The following is a 17,962-nucleotide window of genomic DNA, read 5'->3' as shown; positions in this document are numbered from 1 at the left end:
GACCTTAATTTGCTACTCCTGTCATTTTTCATCATACAGATTTTAAATGGACTTGGCGAACTCCAGAAGAGGTTTGAGCCAAGACCTTCAAAGGCACCCGAAGTTCTACAACTGAGATCTCGCGCAGTCGGTCCTCGATGGGTGTCTCAAAGGTGGTCGGTCGCTGGAAGCCTACTTCCGACTAGATTTGAATGCTTGTGCAAGGTCTTTTCGTGTTATGAAAGCTCTGCTGTCCATCAGTTTCCGTCGTGTCGACTGTTGCAGGGTGCGCTCTCTTCGCAGGTCGAGTCAAGGACATATTGAGCTGCTGAAAGAGCTTAATTCATACTAACCAGGAGCTAAGGTCATACATACAAGTCTTTCTGCGATAACATGCAGACCGAGAACCTGATTCCTAGACAGTTCAATGTTGGCAAATTATGTTATATTCTAGTACGGAGTAGGCGCGTTGCGATTTGCAGTTAGTACTAACTAAGTTAGTAGTACTACTACGGTAGGAGGCGTAATGTTCCGCACCTGCGCACTAGTAAGTAACGTCATTAACAGTGCTCATACAGATACCCTGTTGCTCTGTACGAATGCTCACTGTCGCCATTCTACACGCATTTTGCTGATTTTAGCAGCTTAGAATACAGTCCCTGAGAGCTATCTTACTGAGCTCCTTGAGAATACAGGCAGTGAAAGAAGCAGAAGGGCGGCATACTCAATATTCAGAAAAACCTAGACTAGTCCTAATTGAGCACTTTTGTGGCGTTCTATCTTGGCGTTACAAGTAGTTACTAGTGCGCAGGTGCGAAACATTATGCCTCCTACCGTAGTAGTAGTAGTACTAACTAGTAGTACTGGGTTACTACCTGTTTACCCCAACTTCGCAGCACAGATGCTTTACTACTAAATAGTCTGGAGCAACTAAAGTAAGTGTCCATCAAGACAAATCAAATGCTTGGCAAATTAGTCAAACTGCGAAAGTCTTGACAGAAAAGTTCCTGATTTTGAAATATTCAAGGATTTTTCTTGATACTGGATAATAATAGTCTTGGCGGACATCGAGCTGGACGAGAATTCAGGTAAATCCCTAGAAATAGTTATAGTATATTGGATTTGACAAACCAGTCAAACAAAGCAAAGTACGATTTTTGATTAAACTGTGATCAAAGCAAATCAGGGGCCTCGATTTGCTTTGTTTTGATTCGATGGACACCCTGGTCACGAATATTGTTTGAAATAATACTTATAACGGTGCATACTAGTAGTAGCTTACCATAGTGAAGCAGAAATGCGCCTGTCAAGCCCTTACAGCAAGGAGAGAGTTCATTGACACATTCTTCCAGCAAATCATCCGACAATTGGAGGATTCAGAAAAATTAGTCGAGGACGAGAGTTTGCTAAGGAGAAAGCCACGGGAACAAAAGATTGGACCAACTCCAAAGGCACAAAAGGGTAGAAGAGTAATCTTCTCAAGATTCATGTTATGAGATATCATAGCATTTTGAGGTTAATTGAGCAACGTAGCAGCAATGATCTTGTAGCTCTAAAATGATATCCCCATGAGCAAAGCAACGCAATAGCGTTCGATGGATAACGAGACATGATATGCCGGCCTAAAAGACATGCGCCTCGATTCCAGCTCGCTCAAGAACCGCTCTTAGCAACCGCACTGGTACCATCATCTGGACCTGGAAGACCCTCCTCATCACCAGGCTCACTGTAGCTACCAGCTGGCTTTGCGCCGCGAGTACGTTCCCCAATAATATTGCTCTTGTCAATGGCCTCATCTTCGTCCTTAGCTGATAACTTGTTAGTCTTTACCACAAATCTGGAGAAGAAGCTTACCAAGCTGCTCATCACTGTCGGCAGTCGCAGGGTCGATTGGATCTTCGACTGGCTTTTCGTCACCCTGGACTGGGATGTGGCTTTGACCGGGACGTGACTTGTAGTCATTGTCCATGACGTCGCCTTGAGGAATATCGGCAGACATGTTGTAATGCCAAAGAAGTAATGCTAAGTGACAGGTTCTGAGAGCTGTATTGATGGTGTATCAATGCACTGTTTACTGAAAGAGGAGTATTGTGATAGTTAGAAAAAGATACGGTGGGTATCCAAGCGCAATTATATAGAACGGCTTGGACATCCACCCCACTGACATCACTCTGTTCGTCTGGTTATGAGCTGTGTCGTCATCACCATTGAAGCGATATAATAGACATTCAATATTTCTAGATGGGATAGACTTTGCCTAAAATGATTATTATGTCATGGCCGCTGAGATTCACACTGCTTGCAAGCCGCTTACACTATCTGGGGATCTCCTTTGACAGTGCGGAGGTCCCGATTTGATGTACATTTTGCATCTCGTACTTTAACCATTATAGTCTGCGATCAGTCTCCTCAATCTCGATCGGATCTGCAGTTGGTAAGATAGGAAGAGACTGGTTGTCGGGAACGGGCATAGCGTATTCCCTGGGCCCTGTTCATCGACGTCAAGACTCATCATGGGGATTTCAGGGACAAGAGGACCTGATTAGTGAAAACTGAAAAGCGGGCGCGTGGAGAACTGAAACCAATTTCAGTCTTCAGACTTGTCGAATGCCTCAGATTGCGCAGTAGATGGCTTTCAAAGCATCAATCGGTGCGGTTGGCACTACTTTGGTCGTTGTGAAAGGGTTTACCACCGAAGCAGCGCGTTAGCCGATGACAGCTGGTTCCTGCATTGGTAACGTCCGGCACAATTACTTAAGTAGTACTGCGGTATTGAGTACATGAGTGGACAGATTCTGGGTGTAGGAATTTCGTGGTGTTGCTAAACAAGATATGGGGGTGTACCAAGTTGGAGGTTGATTTCACTTGAGAATCGGGCACGTGCCTACGCGCGTTGGCGTGTTCTTACTGCCGCGAAAGTACTCCGTACTGAACTCTCCATTGTGAATTTCAATTGTGAATAACATTTATAATTTCCCCAGTACAAGCACAGCAAGTCGATGGAGGAGCCGAACAGGGTCTTTGAAGCAGAATAGAAGCATTTTCCGAGCCATTTGAAAGGTGGAAGATAATTATGTCCGAAGACTGCGCAAATCCTCTGCTGCTGGGCTGGATCAAAGAATGGCTTGACCAAGCTCGGGAACGCAACAGCAAGGGCATTACTGTGTCGGAACACCTCAGCCCCGTAGACAACTGATTATGCTGATATCTTTGTAGCTACAAGAAAGCTTACGATTCCATGAAAGCCTGTCCTCTACGTTTTGAGCACCCAGCTGAAGCACAGCAGCTTCATGGCCTGGGACCTAAGCTTTGCGACCGCTTGACCGATAAATTGAAGGCGCATTGCACTGAGAATGGGCTCCCTATGCCCAAGGTGCGCCGTGGTGTCACAAAACGGCAGTTGAACGATTCTGCGCCGCTCGATGAAGGTCTGGCTCCAGCACCAAAGAGAGTTCGAAAGGTCAAAGCATACGTTCCAACGTTGCGATCTGGGGCTTATGCTCTTATCGTTGCCCTTGCAACAATTGGTGAGAACACGTCGCAGGGACTGACCAAGGCCAATACGATCGAGTTGGCACAGCCGCATTGCGACTCTTCCTTTACAGCGCCAAGTGATCCGACAAGATTCTTCACGGCATGGAATTCAATGAAGACCTTAATTGGCAAGGATCTTGTATATGAGCATGGGAGACCGCTCCGGCGCTACATGCTCACAGAAGAAGGATGGGAAGTGGCCAAGAGGATCAAAGGCACAGAGGAGGGTTCCGTTCTCAATTCGTTGGTGAAAGGGCCTTCCAGAGAGGAAAGTTCCGAAAGACCTACAAGGAAGACAAAGACTGCTGCCACGTCGAACAAAAGGGACGTTGCGCACAACCAGGGGCTAATTGACCTCGACGAAATAAGTTCTGCCGACGAAATACATCAATCCGATGCCCCGTTAGGACAGAGGAGTCAAATTGGGGAACAAATGCATTTGCAAGTAGATACGCTCCCAAATTTCTCTCCCATCGTGTTTCCACCTGGCTCGTGCACCGTTAATCTTGTTCTTGACTCTCGTGAAGTCCGTACTCTCAAAGACAGGGAGTACATATCTGAGGAGCTTCAGAAGAAAGGTATATCACCCATCACGCGCGGCCTTCCTCTGGGAGATGCCCTTTGGATTGCCCGTCCAAAATCGACTCATGAACAGCTACTCGCTAGAGCCAACATTGGCGATGACGAAGAAGGAAGCAATGAATTTGTGCTAGACCATATCATTGAGCGCAAGCGCCTGGACGACCTCATCTTCAGCATCAAGGACGGCCGATTCCATGAGCAGAAGTTTCGGTTGCGACGATCTGGGATTCCAAACGTGACGTACATCATCGAGGATTTCTCCATTTCGGCAGAAAGAGGGGACAAGTATGGTGAAGCAGTCTCAAGCGCAATCGCCAATACGCAAGTTGTAAATGGTTATTTCGTCAAACAAACAGGGAAGCTAGATGATACCATCAGGTACTTGGCGAAGATGACAAACATGCTGCAGGAGATATATGACAAAAAGAGCTTGCATGTCATACCTTCAGCAGTTTTGCACCCTCAGACCTATCTGCCGCTCCAAACAAAGCTGCGGGTTGAGCAGCCGGACCAAGGACATTACATCACATTCTCCGCGTTCTCATCGTTATGCTCGAAATCTGATGCGATGAGCCTGAGAGATGTATTCCTGAAGATGCTGATGTGTACTCGTGGTGTGACGGGTGAGAAAGCCTTGGAGATCCAGAAGAAGTGGAAAACACCATACGCTTTCGTCGAGGCCTTCGAAAAATTGGACGGCGAAGCTAGAGAACGGATGGTGTTTGAGCAGCTAGGAACGTTTGTGCCAAGGAAAAAAGTCGCGCCAACATTGAGCGCGAAACTTGCTGAAGTCTGGAGTTGAGAATTTAGAATGTACGGGCTTGATCCCTCTATCTGCATGACTAATCGAGAATCGCTATGTATTTCGGCAGATGGTTTGCGTACACCGTGGCAATATCGGGTCACACATAGCTACTCCAGCCTTCATAGGACCTCTTTCAGGAACGTATGGCTCAGAGCCTATTACACATTTCAGCATTGTCGCCAATTGGCAAAAGCCGAAAGCTTAGAGAGTTTCATACCTGAGCCGCGGTCATCCTCCGAGTAGCCTCATATTGAACAAGACTGCTCACAAATTCCACTTCCAGATCGATAGCGCCGTCGAGAATCGTTGACCAAGGCTTCGCAGGATAATCGACGAACCGCATCTTGCCCCAGTCGGGAAACTGTTTGACTGACTGTGGAAACGTATCATTAGTGAGCTGGTTAGCCATTTCTGCTTTAGTGCTACCTACAGGCCACGACTCTTCGTCTGGAGTGCCCAATGTCGAGAAGATGGATCTGATCAATGCGAGCTCACTCCCGAGATCTCCTGCATCAAAGATACTTCGATGGTAAGGTCGGATCATCTCAGCGACCGTGCAGCCAGCTGCCCAAAGATCGAGTGACGTGTCATATGCCTTGTATCCGAACAGCAACTCTGGTGGGCGGTACGATGTTGTTCCCACATCAGTGATCTTCTCCTGAGCGGGTTCGGAAGCTGGATCATTTGGCGACCAAGCAATGCCAAAATCGGCAAGATAGGCAGGGCCGGTCTGTGATCGAAGCAGTATATTGGATGGTTTCACATCACGATGGATGATCTGTAGAGAATGCAGATGGGACAACGCTTTAAACAAATCACGAGCTATACTTTTCACATCCTTTTGCTCCACTGATGAGCTTTGCATCAATGTCTCTAAGTCCACCGGTACGAAAGGAAAGACAAGGACCAGGCGGCCACCAGGTTGCCACATAGTCGAGAGGAGTTGGATGACAGACTCAGATCTGGCTTCCTGGAGAATTCTAGCTTCTCGCTCGGAATCGTGTGGCGGAGTCATTGCAGATGGCGTTGTGACTTTCAGAGCTACGAGGTTTGATGTTGGCGCATCCATATCATCAACCTGATCCTTATCAACAGCTTTGAACACGCTAGAGAAACGACCATGCTTGTAGAAGGTTGCTTTCCGGTATGGTCCATAGTCTGGGCCCTGGAGGTACAACCCATCTGCTTCAGGTTCAGATGCCCTTGACTCAACAAGAGGGCTCTGCTGCTTCAGCTCATTTATTTTATTGGTGCAAGCAGTATCATATTCATCCTTGAAGCACCCTGTCAGCTCATGGTAAGAGAAAAACTCCAGTTTGGCCACACCACCTTCGATGTCACTTGGTCATAGATTTGCCCCTCGAGCTCTTTTGCGTAGGCTTGGGCTACCGTAGAATCAAGACTATTCGTCACTCCCATCAGAACCGAAGTCCTAGGCAAAGAACAAAAATAAGTCTTGTGCTCGATTGACACATGTTGTCATCAAAAGGGAAAGAAAGCACAGACAAGGACATAATGTTGCCCAAACGCATTGTAAAGCTGATATCCATAATTGCTTGAGACGTAAGCCGATGAAGGTCCTATTGATCTAAGATACCCTTAGGTAAGGTAAGGTACTTCACCAGAGACCTCCTCATCTAGCGAAAGTGCGTGTGTAGACAAGATTGCCAGTAACTATGCGGAGGCATAATCTGGCAGCCTCATTACTTCACTCTTTAAGACAGCCAGACACAGCATTCTAAGCTCATAAAGCAAGATAGCAAGAAAGCAAGAAGGCTCGACCTGTTCAAGTTGAATGATTGAATGAAGGTCGTTTCTCTATTTTTCCAAAGTGAATTCCCACGAGGCAGCCTACTGCCACGCACCGGAGTGTTCCGAAGTAGGTAGGCAATCTATCTCAGGCTGATCGCGCATCCAAACCTCATTGTCGCATCTTGGTTCGCCAAGTCAGAGTCAGTGCACAGTAACCGAAGGTGAGAAGGCGAGTTGTGTACCATGTCTGGGTCGACAACATGGGTAGCCCAAGGCAAGAATATCCGGCTTTATTGGTCAGTGGCGACAGTCTTATCGTCCTTGCACATGATTGCTCATAGCATCAACAGTCCGCTTTAGAACCGAGTCAAGCTGTGAATGTGCTGAATGATCGCATTGAGGTCATTTCAAAGACCAACGATGATATCGCCGACTGGCTTCTGGTGGATACATATATCTCCGCGCATCCCTTTCTCGATCGCTCACACTCCTCTAGGAAAGACGGAAAGTCGAGGAGACATATGCACAGGGTCTCCGGAAGCTTGCCAGAAGGCCGCAAAGGAGTGGAGGTGCATCGCTTGGGTAGCACAGGCTCTTCAGACACTCTCGGCTTTGCTAACAGCATCAGAATTTTCCAATTGCCCTGGCAGCGCATTGTCGAGTCAACTGAATCTCTCGCCCAGTCCCACGAAAGCCTGGCGCAGAAGATCGAGATCGATGCAGAGACACCATTACGACAATTTGCAAGCAAGAACCGGGAGATGCAGGCCATGAGCACAGTACGGGGCAACTTGACATCGATAGCCAAAGATTTTGAAAATGCACAGAAAAAGGCGGACAAGCTGAAGGACAAGTCTGGGAGACTCTTATCTGCTCGCGCCGCTAATGCCAATTCCTCTGTGGACGATGCAAACCAGCAGTGGGAAACCCAAGCAGCCTACGTATTTGAACAGCTCCAGTCCTTAGATGAAGTCAGAGTCAACCACCTGCGGGATGTCCTCACACAGTTTCAGACCCATGAGGTGGATAGTATAGAACAGAACAGGAAGCCTGCAGAACTGTGTCTCAATGCTCTGCTGAATATTGAGACAGCGGACGAAATCAAGACCTTTGCCGCACGAATCAGTACAGATCCTCCCCGGACACCCCTTTCAAGAAGGCAAAGCTCGGCATCTAGCACTCTCCGCCGATTGAGTTCTGCGGGTGGAGGAGCGCCTCCCATGCCTCCTCCACCAAGGCTCACAGGTGATAGAACGCGTCCAACACCTACATTTTCCGATGAGACTGGTCAAGGAGGATTTACACCAGGTGCGTATTTGGCCTGTTTCTTTCCTACAGCTGATTAACTTGAGGTCAGAAACCAAAAAGACACCTAAGAAACAAGGCTTGAAAAGTCGTCTAGGTACTGTCATGGGGAGGAGAAAGAATGCAGCACCACCTCCCATCCCATCCGCAGAGAAACCAAAGAAGGAACGAAATCGGTCATCTCTCATGCCTTTCCGCAGGGGAGATTCCTCAAGAAGCCAGCCAGATAGTGAGGCTGTGTCAGTTACAAGTCGAAATATGGCCCCCACCACCTCAGAAGAAACAACCAGACCGACATCCTCAATGCGACGTCCCGAAACGGCCAACCGTCCATCAACCAGATCAGAGAATGTAAGACAAGAACAGACGTACATGGGTTCAGCATTGGTGAATGGCACAAGTTCTGCAGAAAACCATGTTGATGTCACTGGAACGAATGCTTCTGTCAACCAAGCTACAACCACCAACACCGTCACCCTCAATCAGGTATACTCTGTTCAAAGTCTCCCAAGAGAAATTCTGCTCACTATCATTAGCCGTTACACGAGCTCAGTGTCACACCACCATCTCCTGTCCAGCACATGGATGTCGTATCTCGTGCTCAGCAAGAAGCCGCGGCAACCAATGCGTGAGTCCAGACCATTGTTAACGCTCGTGGTCGCTGACCATAAATTAGAGAGAACGAAGAAGCTATCCGAAAGCTTAAGATTCGTGATCAACCTATACAGGAAGATGAAATTGAAGCTCAACAAGCCATGGACAACATGGCCAATCAGCTGCGGTTGGTAAGTCTGCTTCTGTACAACAGAACAAAAGCTATTTTACTTATCATCATCTAGCAAGCACAATCTTCAGGAATCAATCGTCTGGGCGGCAGTATGCGTGGTAGACGAGATGTTAGAAATACAATTTTCGTTCCGAATCCAGAAACCCGATTACCCGAGAATGAGATCTCTCCTGGCTCCGAAGCAGGTCTCGCACCAGCAACAGCAGTATATGCGGCCGAGACTGTGACTGTAGGCACCGCAGCTTCTTCTTATGCAGATTCTACAACCGCTTCACCTATAAAGGCACCAGCCCTATTACCAGAAGAGAGGAACATGTCAGATACGACCTCTGTACACTCAGCCCAGAGCTTGGGTACACTAGTCCATCACCCAGAAATGCATGAGCCGGGTCTGAACTCTTCAATCGTGGAGACTGTCAGCACCTGGTTCTCAGATGGAACTGTCAACAAGTCTTTTGTCGTTGGTGAGGTAGCGCTAGCATACAACTCATCCGAATCGCCGTCAGACACAGAACTGATCAGGCTGGACAATTTCCAAGTGCTCGAGAAAATTGCCCCCAATCCGGGCTTTGTCTCTGCGGCAGCATCAGAGAAGGGTAAGGAGAAAGCAATTTCTGAGGAGGGTGCAGGACAGTACATTGTGACGCTCTCAGCTATCAAGCGGCCCACTCCGGTTGTGGCTTTCAAATACCAACTCCATCTCGATCCTTCGAATCCGTCCGTATATTCGCCTGTTCTCATCACACCAGCCTGGCAAATTCAAGACACACAGGTGTCAGTCATTGTGATGTATACTCTGAACCCAGCCTTTGTCCTCTCGGAAAATAAAACTCAGTCCTCCACCATTTCTATCACACTCAAAAATGTCACTCTATCAATCACGCTCGACCCTTCCGCTGATGCCGGCAAAGCCACGAGCGCGATGATGGCACCTCAGATCGGAGCAGCATTCAAACGCAAGCAAGGCGTCGTTGTATGGAAACTGCCTGAATTGGTCGTATCGAGCGAGCAGCAGAAGTTGCTGGCCAGATTCGTCACCACAGGCTCGAGAGCCCGACCAGGGTATATCGAGGCGCGGTGGGAATTGCCCGGCACAACTGGAAGCAGATTAGGTGTGAGTCTACTAGCGGGAGCCGAAAAGTCAAGGGAATTTGCTGCTGATCCTTTTGCCGATGATGGGACAGCTCTTGCTAGTCCTGCTCAAGTGTGGAAGGAAGTAAATACAGCGAGGAGCTTGGTTAGTGGCAGATATAGCGCTTCTTGAGGTATGGAAGTGAGACGGGTTATTTTGCTTCACCATGTGGTATGTTTCGAGTATATATGCTTCTTCACGTCCTGGACACAAGGAGGCATCGCCAGCTAATATCAAGAGCACATACGGAACAAGGAATCGTCGTGTACTCAACTGCTCTGATATTATGACGAAAGTCTCCCTCTCTCCCTGCCATCTTTTATCCCTACAATGAATATTGAAACCATCCCTGCGAGAGTGGTAGTATACGGTAAATTCACCGACCAATTTTTCACCCCCTACCTTTCAGCATCTTGCTGCTTTTCTGCCACGTTGAGTGACACGCCGCCCAAGCATGGATTTGTATCAGCACAAATTCTTGTTGAACATCACTTCTGTGATAACTTTGGTTGAATACCTGAAATATCTCAACTCGTAGTGGTGCCCCTGCGTTATCACTGCCAACTAACACCGTCTGGGCACAATCAAATGCATACTTTCCTCATGGTGAGCTGGCAATGGCTCTGCACTTTCCAGATTGTGCATGGTCAGTACCTTAACGTTTAATAGCTAAAGGAATGCCAGAGTTTGGAGCTTTGGAGACGCAGACCTCCTTTCTTCAGTTGTAGTCTCGCAACGTGGCAGAGACCCAGCAGTCGAGGGTGAAGCTTGAAAGCCCAAGTCAAGAGATTTCCAGACTCAAATCGAAGCAATTTCCAGGGCCCTTTTTGAATACCAAAAATGTACTTCGTGAGAGACTCAATCCTTCCTGACTCGCAGGGCGGGCAACCGGTTGGGATCCAACTTGTTCTATCACTGGCACGCAAATCCATCAATGTAATGTCAGGATCATCTTGGACAAACACGGGTGGTCGTGACAGCCTTGAGAACGACAACCGTTTCAAGTCTGCTGTTCCTCAAGATCCAGCAGATTGTGACGGACCATCGCGAAGAGGAATGACGAGCAGCAGGTTCATGGCAGCAGGCCAAATAAATGCCAGGCAACTGCTCTGGCTCGAATAGGAGATGTCTATGCTTTGCCCTGGCTGGAAGGACACAATGCTTTTCCCCAGCCATTGGTGATTATGCCGAGCAGCCCGTCAGCAAACAACCTAGCTTCCAGCCCCCTTGCCCAAATCATGCACGTCGAATTGCCTAGAGCAAACACTGTCTTGCAGCGTGTCCAGCATGTCTATGATCGAGCAGTGAACCTCGGTGGACGAAGGATACGAATTACTCTCTGGTATCAACATGATAAAGAATAGGAGGATGGATTTTCTTCATCCTCAGCTGCGATCAATCAGCTTTTGAGCAACTTCAAGTGGAGCAACCTCGCTTAGATATTGCCAAGCGCTTAGATATTGCCAAGTTCTGTTAGTGGTGCATCCCGCCCCACTAGGAACAGCTGAGACAAGCCATAACTAGTTAGTTAAAGCCAAACTCCGGCGAACTGCACCTCCAAACAAAACAAGCTCCCGAACCAGCGAGTGCAATCCGAACCGAGCCTTGCTACGGAGTACTACGTAAGTAACAATGACCAAACATTGATGGAGCATGACGCATGCTATTTGCCCAAGCTGTGGCAGAATTCGGAATGGGATGGGTAATCAACATCATGCTTGCACGTCCGCCCCGGCCATGGGTTGTGCTGGAACTGGCATCATCCGCAATACGTCACGTACCGTGTACCGCTCGCATCTTCTGCCATGTCATCTTCTCCCACCCTTCCTGTTGGCCCTCACTGTCGCTAGTTAGTCCGTCAGTGTTGAAAACCGTTAACACGTGCTCTTTGGACGCAATTATCACGCGCGGCCGGATCACGAGCAGGAGCAGTTAGTTACAGGGAAAGTTCTAACTGGGACTCGTGGCCACAAACCGGTATCGCTCGGACTTTACGCTCTAGGTGCAAGATAAGGCGCGTGGCAAAGGACAAAATGGTGGGTGCCCCTTCCTCCCTCTCACCTGACACAACCGGTCACCAGAACAAGCCATCCCACCAGCAGCTTCACCGCCCTTTAGATACTAACCGACTCTAACTGATCTGGTGATCCCTCTATCCAGGCACCCACACCCCTCCTCTCTGCCCGCCAAACAACCACCACCACACCCCCGTCCACCACCCCAGCAGCAGCATGTGACTGTCTGTCCGGCGGCGAAATCGCCGGAATAGTCATCGGCTCCATCGTCGGCGTCTTGCTACTGCTCTGGATGCTAAACTCTGCCCGCAACGGCAGTCAAGGGGATAGCAGTGAGAGGAGAGCGACGGTGGTAAGCTACAGTGATGATAACGGCGGGAGCAGGAGGCGGAGGCGGAGGAGTATAAGTACGTCTGGTGGCGGAGGGGAGACGGTTTATGTGGAGAAAGTTCGCAGGCCGCGGACAGCGAGGACGAGGGGTAATTGACTGGATGGATTGATTGATTGGACCATTTTGTACAATCTTGGGAGAAGGGGGATTTTTAGGCTGGGATGGAGAACTGAGAGGGATGGGTGGGTGGATGGAGATTGAATATGGACAAGGGATGGCGCTCTGGGTTTGCCGTTGAGATGCTTGGAAGCGAAAGCGGGATGTGTTGTGGCACAATACAGCCTTTGTAGTTGGGACAAAGCGGCATCGTGACGTGCTTGATATGTTATGCATATGGTAGATAATATAGTATACAAACGAGCACGGGAGACCACTAAGGTTTCCCCTCGTCAAATGCTTTCTACGGTCCTTTCGTACCTAGTCTACAGCACCTGCTCAGTCTATCGTCACCCTCCCTATGAGGCGCCTATACTCCCAACACCGCAACGATTATTCCTCCCCTCCCGCTCCTTGACCTCCATACAGCCAATGCCGGAATCAATTCCTCCCAAGCCACCGTACCCTCCAACTCATCCTGCTCAGACCATTTACTCCCTCCCGTTCCGATTGCTCCCTCACATTCTTCCAGCTGGGACAAACGACCCGAAACAGCCTTCCATCCACAGCTTATCTTCGGGTGTGCGGGTTAGCAGCTACCTAACTAGGCAACCACGCTGAATCCTGCGACTGCTAGTTACGATTGCGCCTCTTCGACGAGGTATTCACCCTCTGCGCCAGGGCCATAATCACGGATGCGGTGCTTTGGGTAGCCCTTTTCCCCTTGGAAAGGGAACGAGAGTTTATGAGGCTAACGGCCAGCTGTGGCTTGTCACAGTTCTCGCATATGCTTCGCAGGTGTCAATGCCGCCTGTCAAGCACCAACACGAAGCTGCACTAGTACGAAATAGAGAAAAAAGATTGGCTGATTGCTAATTGCACAAAAGCGTGGTGTTGGATTTATATGTCGAGTCCATCTTCCAACACTCATATCTCCCAAGGCGAAGAGCGTAGCTTGTTCCCTGCCATGATGAAAATTGTCCAAATCATTCCGATTCCGCTAATGTAGGTCACAGTTCTCGTCGTCGCAAGGCCTGCAGTGGTATTGTTGAGATAGATCAGATTGTATAGAATCCTGCTGATGACATAGCCGACGCTCAATGTGTTCAGCCAGGTAGTATCAAGACGCGCCAGGTTTCCAGCAACAACAGCGGTAGCAAAGAAGCCGATGTTCTCGAAGCCATTCTGCTGGGCACTCTCAGCACGAATGATGCGACCTTTGGTGGCCGAGTCAATGCTCTGATTTTCCATTACCATCTTCGTGAAGGATCGTGGTTCTCGGTTGTCAAATTGTCGAGAAGATGCTTTCTCATAGAGTTGAGTCGCATAGACACGGGGAGCGAGGCAGAGTGCCCAGGCAAAGGGGACGGTGTACAGGGAGATGTTGCTGGTGGTGTTGAAGAGAGATGCCATCGTAAGAGGATGCTATGGAGGATTCGGAGCTGGAATTGTGTAGCGTTAGGAAGAAGTTGCGAGCACGGATGAGATGAAAAATGAGACGCGATAAAATGATAAATTAGACAATAGTAGCAAGTTTGTTGAGGTTAAACACTGGTTAGGAGGGGCAGTCTTACAGCACAGAGCGGCATACTCCAAATTTTCTTTTCAAGTGTGATGATGATGATATCATCTTTTTCGTTCCAGCCATTCATTTACTACGCAGTACGACTAATAGTTACTATCATCCACCACCTGCCCTTCGCCATCCATCCTGACAACTTTGGTGGTAGATATCAGCAGCACCAGCCTCTCAGACGTGCCCATTGAATAGCGGGTCGTTTATCGATAGGTAGGCCTTACTGCATGCGCAAAGAGTCGAGAAGAGACATCATGCGCATCGAGGACCGGGATCAGGATCGACAATTAAGGCTGAGCCTCGTTGCCCCCGAGACGCGGTCAGACAGCAGAGATCATCCATCCCTACCAAAGTCTAAACGCTAGATGCGTAACTACGATGTAAGGTGCCCGTTGCTTACCAGCCTCAGCCACTGGGAGCCTTACAGCCTCACAGCCTCTCCAAGTCCTTCGCCTTCATCCAGCTGTCTCCATCGGCAGGCTCACGCGACGACTCTCAGCTGGGTACGATAGAGCTCCGGCAACTCGTTGATCACCTGCAATTCGTTGATCACCATGCTTCCTAACCCTTCACCACATCATCTTGTCTCGGACGAACCTGTGAGCGAAATCACGCGGCACGAACCCTACTTGTTTATGCACTAGTAGTCGGATTGGTGGTACAGTGCCAGCTAATCAGTGGCTTGCAGCTGAAGAGCCGGCTTGTCACTTAAGAGCTTTTTGGGAAGTTTCTTCTTTGCTGATAGGTGAGCCGTCCTTGAACCACCCATACCCACGCGCTTCATGCTGCCTCGCAGGCTATTAATATATTCAATGGCTACCCTTACCATTGTTTGATATGGGTGAGCATTTGTACAACATAGGAAAGCTCTGATGATCCACTCGTATTTCATTCTGCCTGCCCCCTCTCCCGACCACCCTCCTATTCCTATTTCCTTTGCCAGTGCTATATAGGCTGCCGCCCTTCGCGTCTATCTCTTGCATCTCATGCTGCGCAGCCAAATTCAATATGCATTACCGTTCTTTCTTTACTGCTTTCTTGGCCACGGGCTTGGTGACTGCTCATCCATATCACCATGCAAAGCGAGCAGTCAGTCCTGATGGGTCATGTGGGCCTGCCAACGGCTACACGTGCCCCAGTTCAGCTCCATGCTGCTCACAATGGGGTTGGTGTGGCGGAGGCCCCGAGTACTGTGCTGCAGCATGTCAACCTAACTTTGGAAACTGTGACGGTGGAGGCGGCTCAACTACAACTCAAGGTCCACCCCAAGGCCCCCGTAGTGGGTCCGTCAGGGACGTTCCGAGACCAAAGATTGGTTCTGTGCCATACGGCAGCGTCATATTCAACTGCGTCAGAAACGGCGACATAGCCCTTACCTTTGACGATGGGCCCTACATCTATACACCCCATCTCCTAGATGTGCTGGCCCAGTACAATGTCAAAGCCACCTTCTTCGTCGTTGGTAGCAATGGGAACGGAGACATCGATCAAGTGGGCCAATGGTCTGACATTATCAGACGCGCCTATAACGAAGGCCATCAGATCGCCTCCCACACCTGGAGCCATCCAGATCTCACCACTCTTTCTTCCGCGGCTCGGAGGGAGGAGATGTACAGAACCGAACAAGCCCTCGCCAACATCCTCGGCGTCTTCCCTACCTACATGCGCCCTCCTTACCTAGCCTTCGATAGCGCCTCCCAAGCAGACATGGCCGACCTAGGCTACCACGTGATCTCCACTAATCTTGACACCAGAGACTATGCCAATAACTCTCCAGAGTTGATCGGCAACTCTCAACGAACTTTTGACGAGTTCACCGCTCGCGATCCGGGTTCAGCCAGCTACATCGTCCTGAATCACGACATTCACCGCGAGACTGTCTATACTCTGGCTGAATATGAAATTCGACGCCTGCAATCACGTGGCTACCGACCTGTCACTACAGGAGAGTGTCTTGGCGACCCTCCGGCGAATTGGTATCGCAGTGTCCCCCAGTCACAGTTCAGGATCCTCAATCTGGCGCCGCAGAGTGCGCCGTCGAGCGAGGATTTGGCTGCGCAAGAATTTGCCCCACCGGCTAGGACCTGCAATTTTATCGAGGATCCGAATTCGGTTCAGAGGCTGTTTGCTTTGGTTTAGGAGGAGGTTTGTATTTAGGGCAGGAAAAGGCTTTGGCAAATAAGACCTGGAACGAAATGGGTAGGGAAATCTGTATTTCGTTGGCAGGTTGAGCATGGACATAACCTATATTCTGATTCTATGTTTGGGCACTGGAGGGACTCAAAGATTTCTTTGTACCCTGTGGCCATACCGCACATACGTAATTTCTAAGTACATTAGATACAAATCTCATAATCAACCAAGTACATACATTCTCGTTTATATCCAGCAAGTGCAGCAAATGTCGAAGTAAGGGTAGCCTGGTCTTATACTGTATGGTACTTACTTGCTATGGACTGACACCGACCTACCGATACCTATATTCTGGTACTCAACGAATGATTGACTGAAGGGTAACGACCTCTCGAATCCTGCCAGTTCATACCCGCTATTGGATCATTGATTCCCTCCCTACCACTAGACGCCCAGCTATAGACACCGAACCTGCTAACATCTATAGGTACACATACCAAGCACCATCACTATACCAATACCACCAAGCGGGCGGCCCTCACACACTGAAATCCCAGCTCAAGACAAGCATTGCTTGCTGATTTAGTTCAATCAGCTCCGTCTGTCATCTGCATCTTGGAAACATGGATGTAGGCGTAAACCTCGCGGCTTTCCCTTGCCCTTGCCCCTTGCCCTTGCCTCGAGGTAGTCAGCCTCCTTTGAGCTTCCTCCGTATATTAAGACACAGAACCAGGATCGAGTGGATGGGAAGCCTGGGTTTTTATTCTCTATGCCTTCTTTCAATGCCTCTGCTGTTGTTACCTGGCAGTGGTCGTGATTTGCCGAGCATTGCTCGCTTGACTGGAAGCATGAATTTGACGTAGGAATTGTTTCATTCTCCCAGCGCTAGAATGCGCGGGCGGCCAGGCAGGCAACCGATGCCCTGCGTCTTCTGCATCTACATATAATTGATATGATGGAAATCTAATGCGGTAGCATTGAGCTTGATTGTATGGCCAAGGGAGTGCATCTCGGTCCACCAGGTACCCTGAGTTGGCGCGGTACGGGACAGATGTGCACCAGTGAGCTCTATGAAACTGTCACAGAACGCACGAATGAGACGGTATAATCATCAGAGAAATCTTGCCGTCAAAAGCGGAGAGATTATGATTTTGATATCTATATCTATAGAGAAGAATAATTTGAGCGATTACACAAAATGAGAGACGTTCATTCTAGATCCTTAAAGCATTTTCTCCGGATCCTCAGTGGTCGACGTAAACAACACTTCAGGTCTGTTTCCTAAAGTGCCGGGGTGAAGAGAGGGATATAGAAGGACCTCAGGCTGCCTCGGGACTTCTACCGCGCGAAAGGTAGGTGATGGGATGGCGTCGGCCCTCGATGTCTGCTTCAAGAAGGCTGGGAAATATTGATGCGGCCAGATTTCAACGTGAGCTGGAGCAGTCTGCTATGAAAAGTACATCTACTAATTAGGTTCGAAACCTAAAAGCGCTGTCATTTTGGGGGAGTGGTCGATGTATTGTTCCTCTGGAGCAAGCATACTACGTTAGGTCTCAATGAAGTCTGGTAACGTGGGATGTCAGCTTTTGCAACAGGTCACCATTTGCAACACAAATTCTTGGCATTTTGAGCCCACGAGCAATTCAACGTTGCTGTCGCCATTTTTAAGATAAAATTGATTGAAATAGCTCAAATAGGCATTATGTAAACAATTTAGGATTGACTCTGGCCATTCGAGCCATTTCTACATTGATTTCGCGCATATCCTTGGCTATGGCGCGTTGGATAGCCTTTTCTGCCTTTTCTGCCTCTTGCTGGGCCTTTTTGAGTATTTGTTCCTTCTTCTTTTGGTCCATAGCAACTCTGTGTGCTATA

General features: G+C 48.9%; 6 protein-coding genes across 6 annotated transcripts; 3 read left to right on the top strand and 3 right to left on the bottom strand.

Annotated features, from left to right (window-relative positions):
- Nucleotides 1-1,632: 1,632 nt before the first annotated feature.
- On the bottom strand, nucleotides 1,633-1,978 carry EPUS_04334 (uncharacterized protein; the record flags this gene model as incomplete). The annotated part of the gene is made up of 2 exons (XM_007788246.1): nucleotides 1,633-1,787; nucleotides 1,834-1,978. 2 exons carry the CDS (start codon nucleotides 1,976-1,978, stop codon nucleotides 1,633-1,635), a joined length of 300 nt encoding a protein of 99 aa, XP_007786436.1.
- Nucleotides 1,979-3,052: 1,074 nt separating this feature from the next.
- EPUS_04333 (Crossover junction endonuclease mus81) lies at nucleotides 3,053-4,897 on the top strand (the record flags this gene model as incomplete). Its single annotated transcript, XM_007788245.1, has 2 exons — nucleotides 3,053-3,144; nucleotides 3,196-4,897. The coding sequence occupies 2 exons, from the start codon at nucleotides 3,053-3,055 to the stop codon at nucleotides 4,895-4,897; spliced, it is 1,794 nt and encodes a 597-aa protein (XP_007786435.1).
- Nucleotides 4,898-5,019: 122 nt separating this feature from the next.
- On the bottom strand, nucleotides 5,020-6,319 carry EPUS_04332 (uncharacterized protein; the record flags this gene model as incomplete). The annotated part of the gene is made up of 4 exons (XM_007788244.1): nucleotides 5,020-5,055; nucleotides 5,118-5,273; nucleotides 5,331-6,173; nucleotides 6,230-6,319. The coding sequence occupies 4 exons, from the start codon at nucleotides 6,317-6,319 to the stop codon at nucleotides 5,020-5,022; spliced, it is 1,125 nt and encodes a 374-aa protein (XP_007786434.1).
- Nucleotides 6,320-6,912: 593 nt separating this feature from the next.
- On the top strand, nucleotides 6,913-12,378 carry EPUS_04331 (uncharacterized protein; the record flags this gene model as incomplete). The annotated part of the gene is made up of 7 exons (XM_007788243.1): nucleotides 6,913-6,948; nucleotides 7,003-7,960; nucleotides 8,010-8,443; nucleotides 8,494-8,585; nucleotides 8,634-8,742; nucleotides 8,797-9,981; nucleotides 12,037-12,378. 7 exons carry the CDS (start codon nucleotides 6,913-6,915, stop codon nucleotides 12,376-12,378), a joined length of 3,156 nt encoding a protein of 1,051 aa, XP_007786433.1.
- Nucleotides 12,379-13,305: 927 nt separating this feature from the next.
- EPUS_04330 (uncharacterized protein) lies at nucleotides 13,306-13,791 on the bottom strand (the record flags this gene model as incomplete). The annotated part of the gene is made up of 1 exon (XM_007788242.1): nucleotides 13,306-13,791. One exon carries the CDS (start codon nucleotides 13,789-13,791, stop codon nucleotides 13,306-13,308), a length of 486 nt encoding a protein of 161 aa, XP_007786432.1.
- A 1,171-nt stretch (nucleotides 13,792-14,962) lies between these two features.
- Nucleotides 14,963-16,093, top strand: EPUS_04329 (uncharacterized protein; the record flags this gene model as incomplete). The annotated part of the gene is made up of 1 exon (XM_007788241.1): nucleotides 14,963-16,093. One exon carries the CDS (start codon nucleotides 14,963-14,965, stop codon nucleotides 16,091-16,093), a length of 1,131 nt encoding a protein of 376 aa, XP_007786431.1.
- Between the last annotated feature and the right edge of the window lie 1,869 nt (nucleotides 16,094-17,962).

This window comes from Endocarpon pusillum (assembly GCF_000464535.1).
Source record: "Endocarpon pusillum Z07020 unplaced genomic scaffold C713767, whole genome shotgun sequence".
Classification (NCBI taxonomy): Eukaryota; Fungi; Ascomycota; class Eurotiomycetes; order Verrucariales; family Verrucariaceae; genus Endocarpon; species Endocarpon pusillum.
The sequence above is the reverse complement of the archived record's forward strand: the minus strand, read 5'-3'. Positions and strand labels throughout refer to the sequence as shown.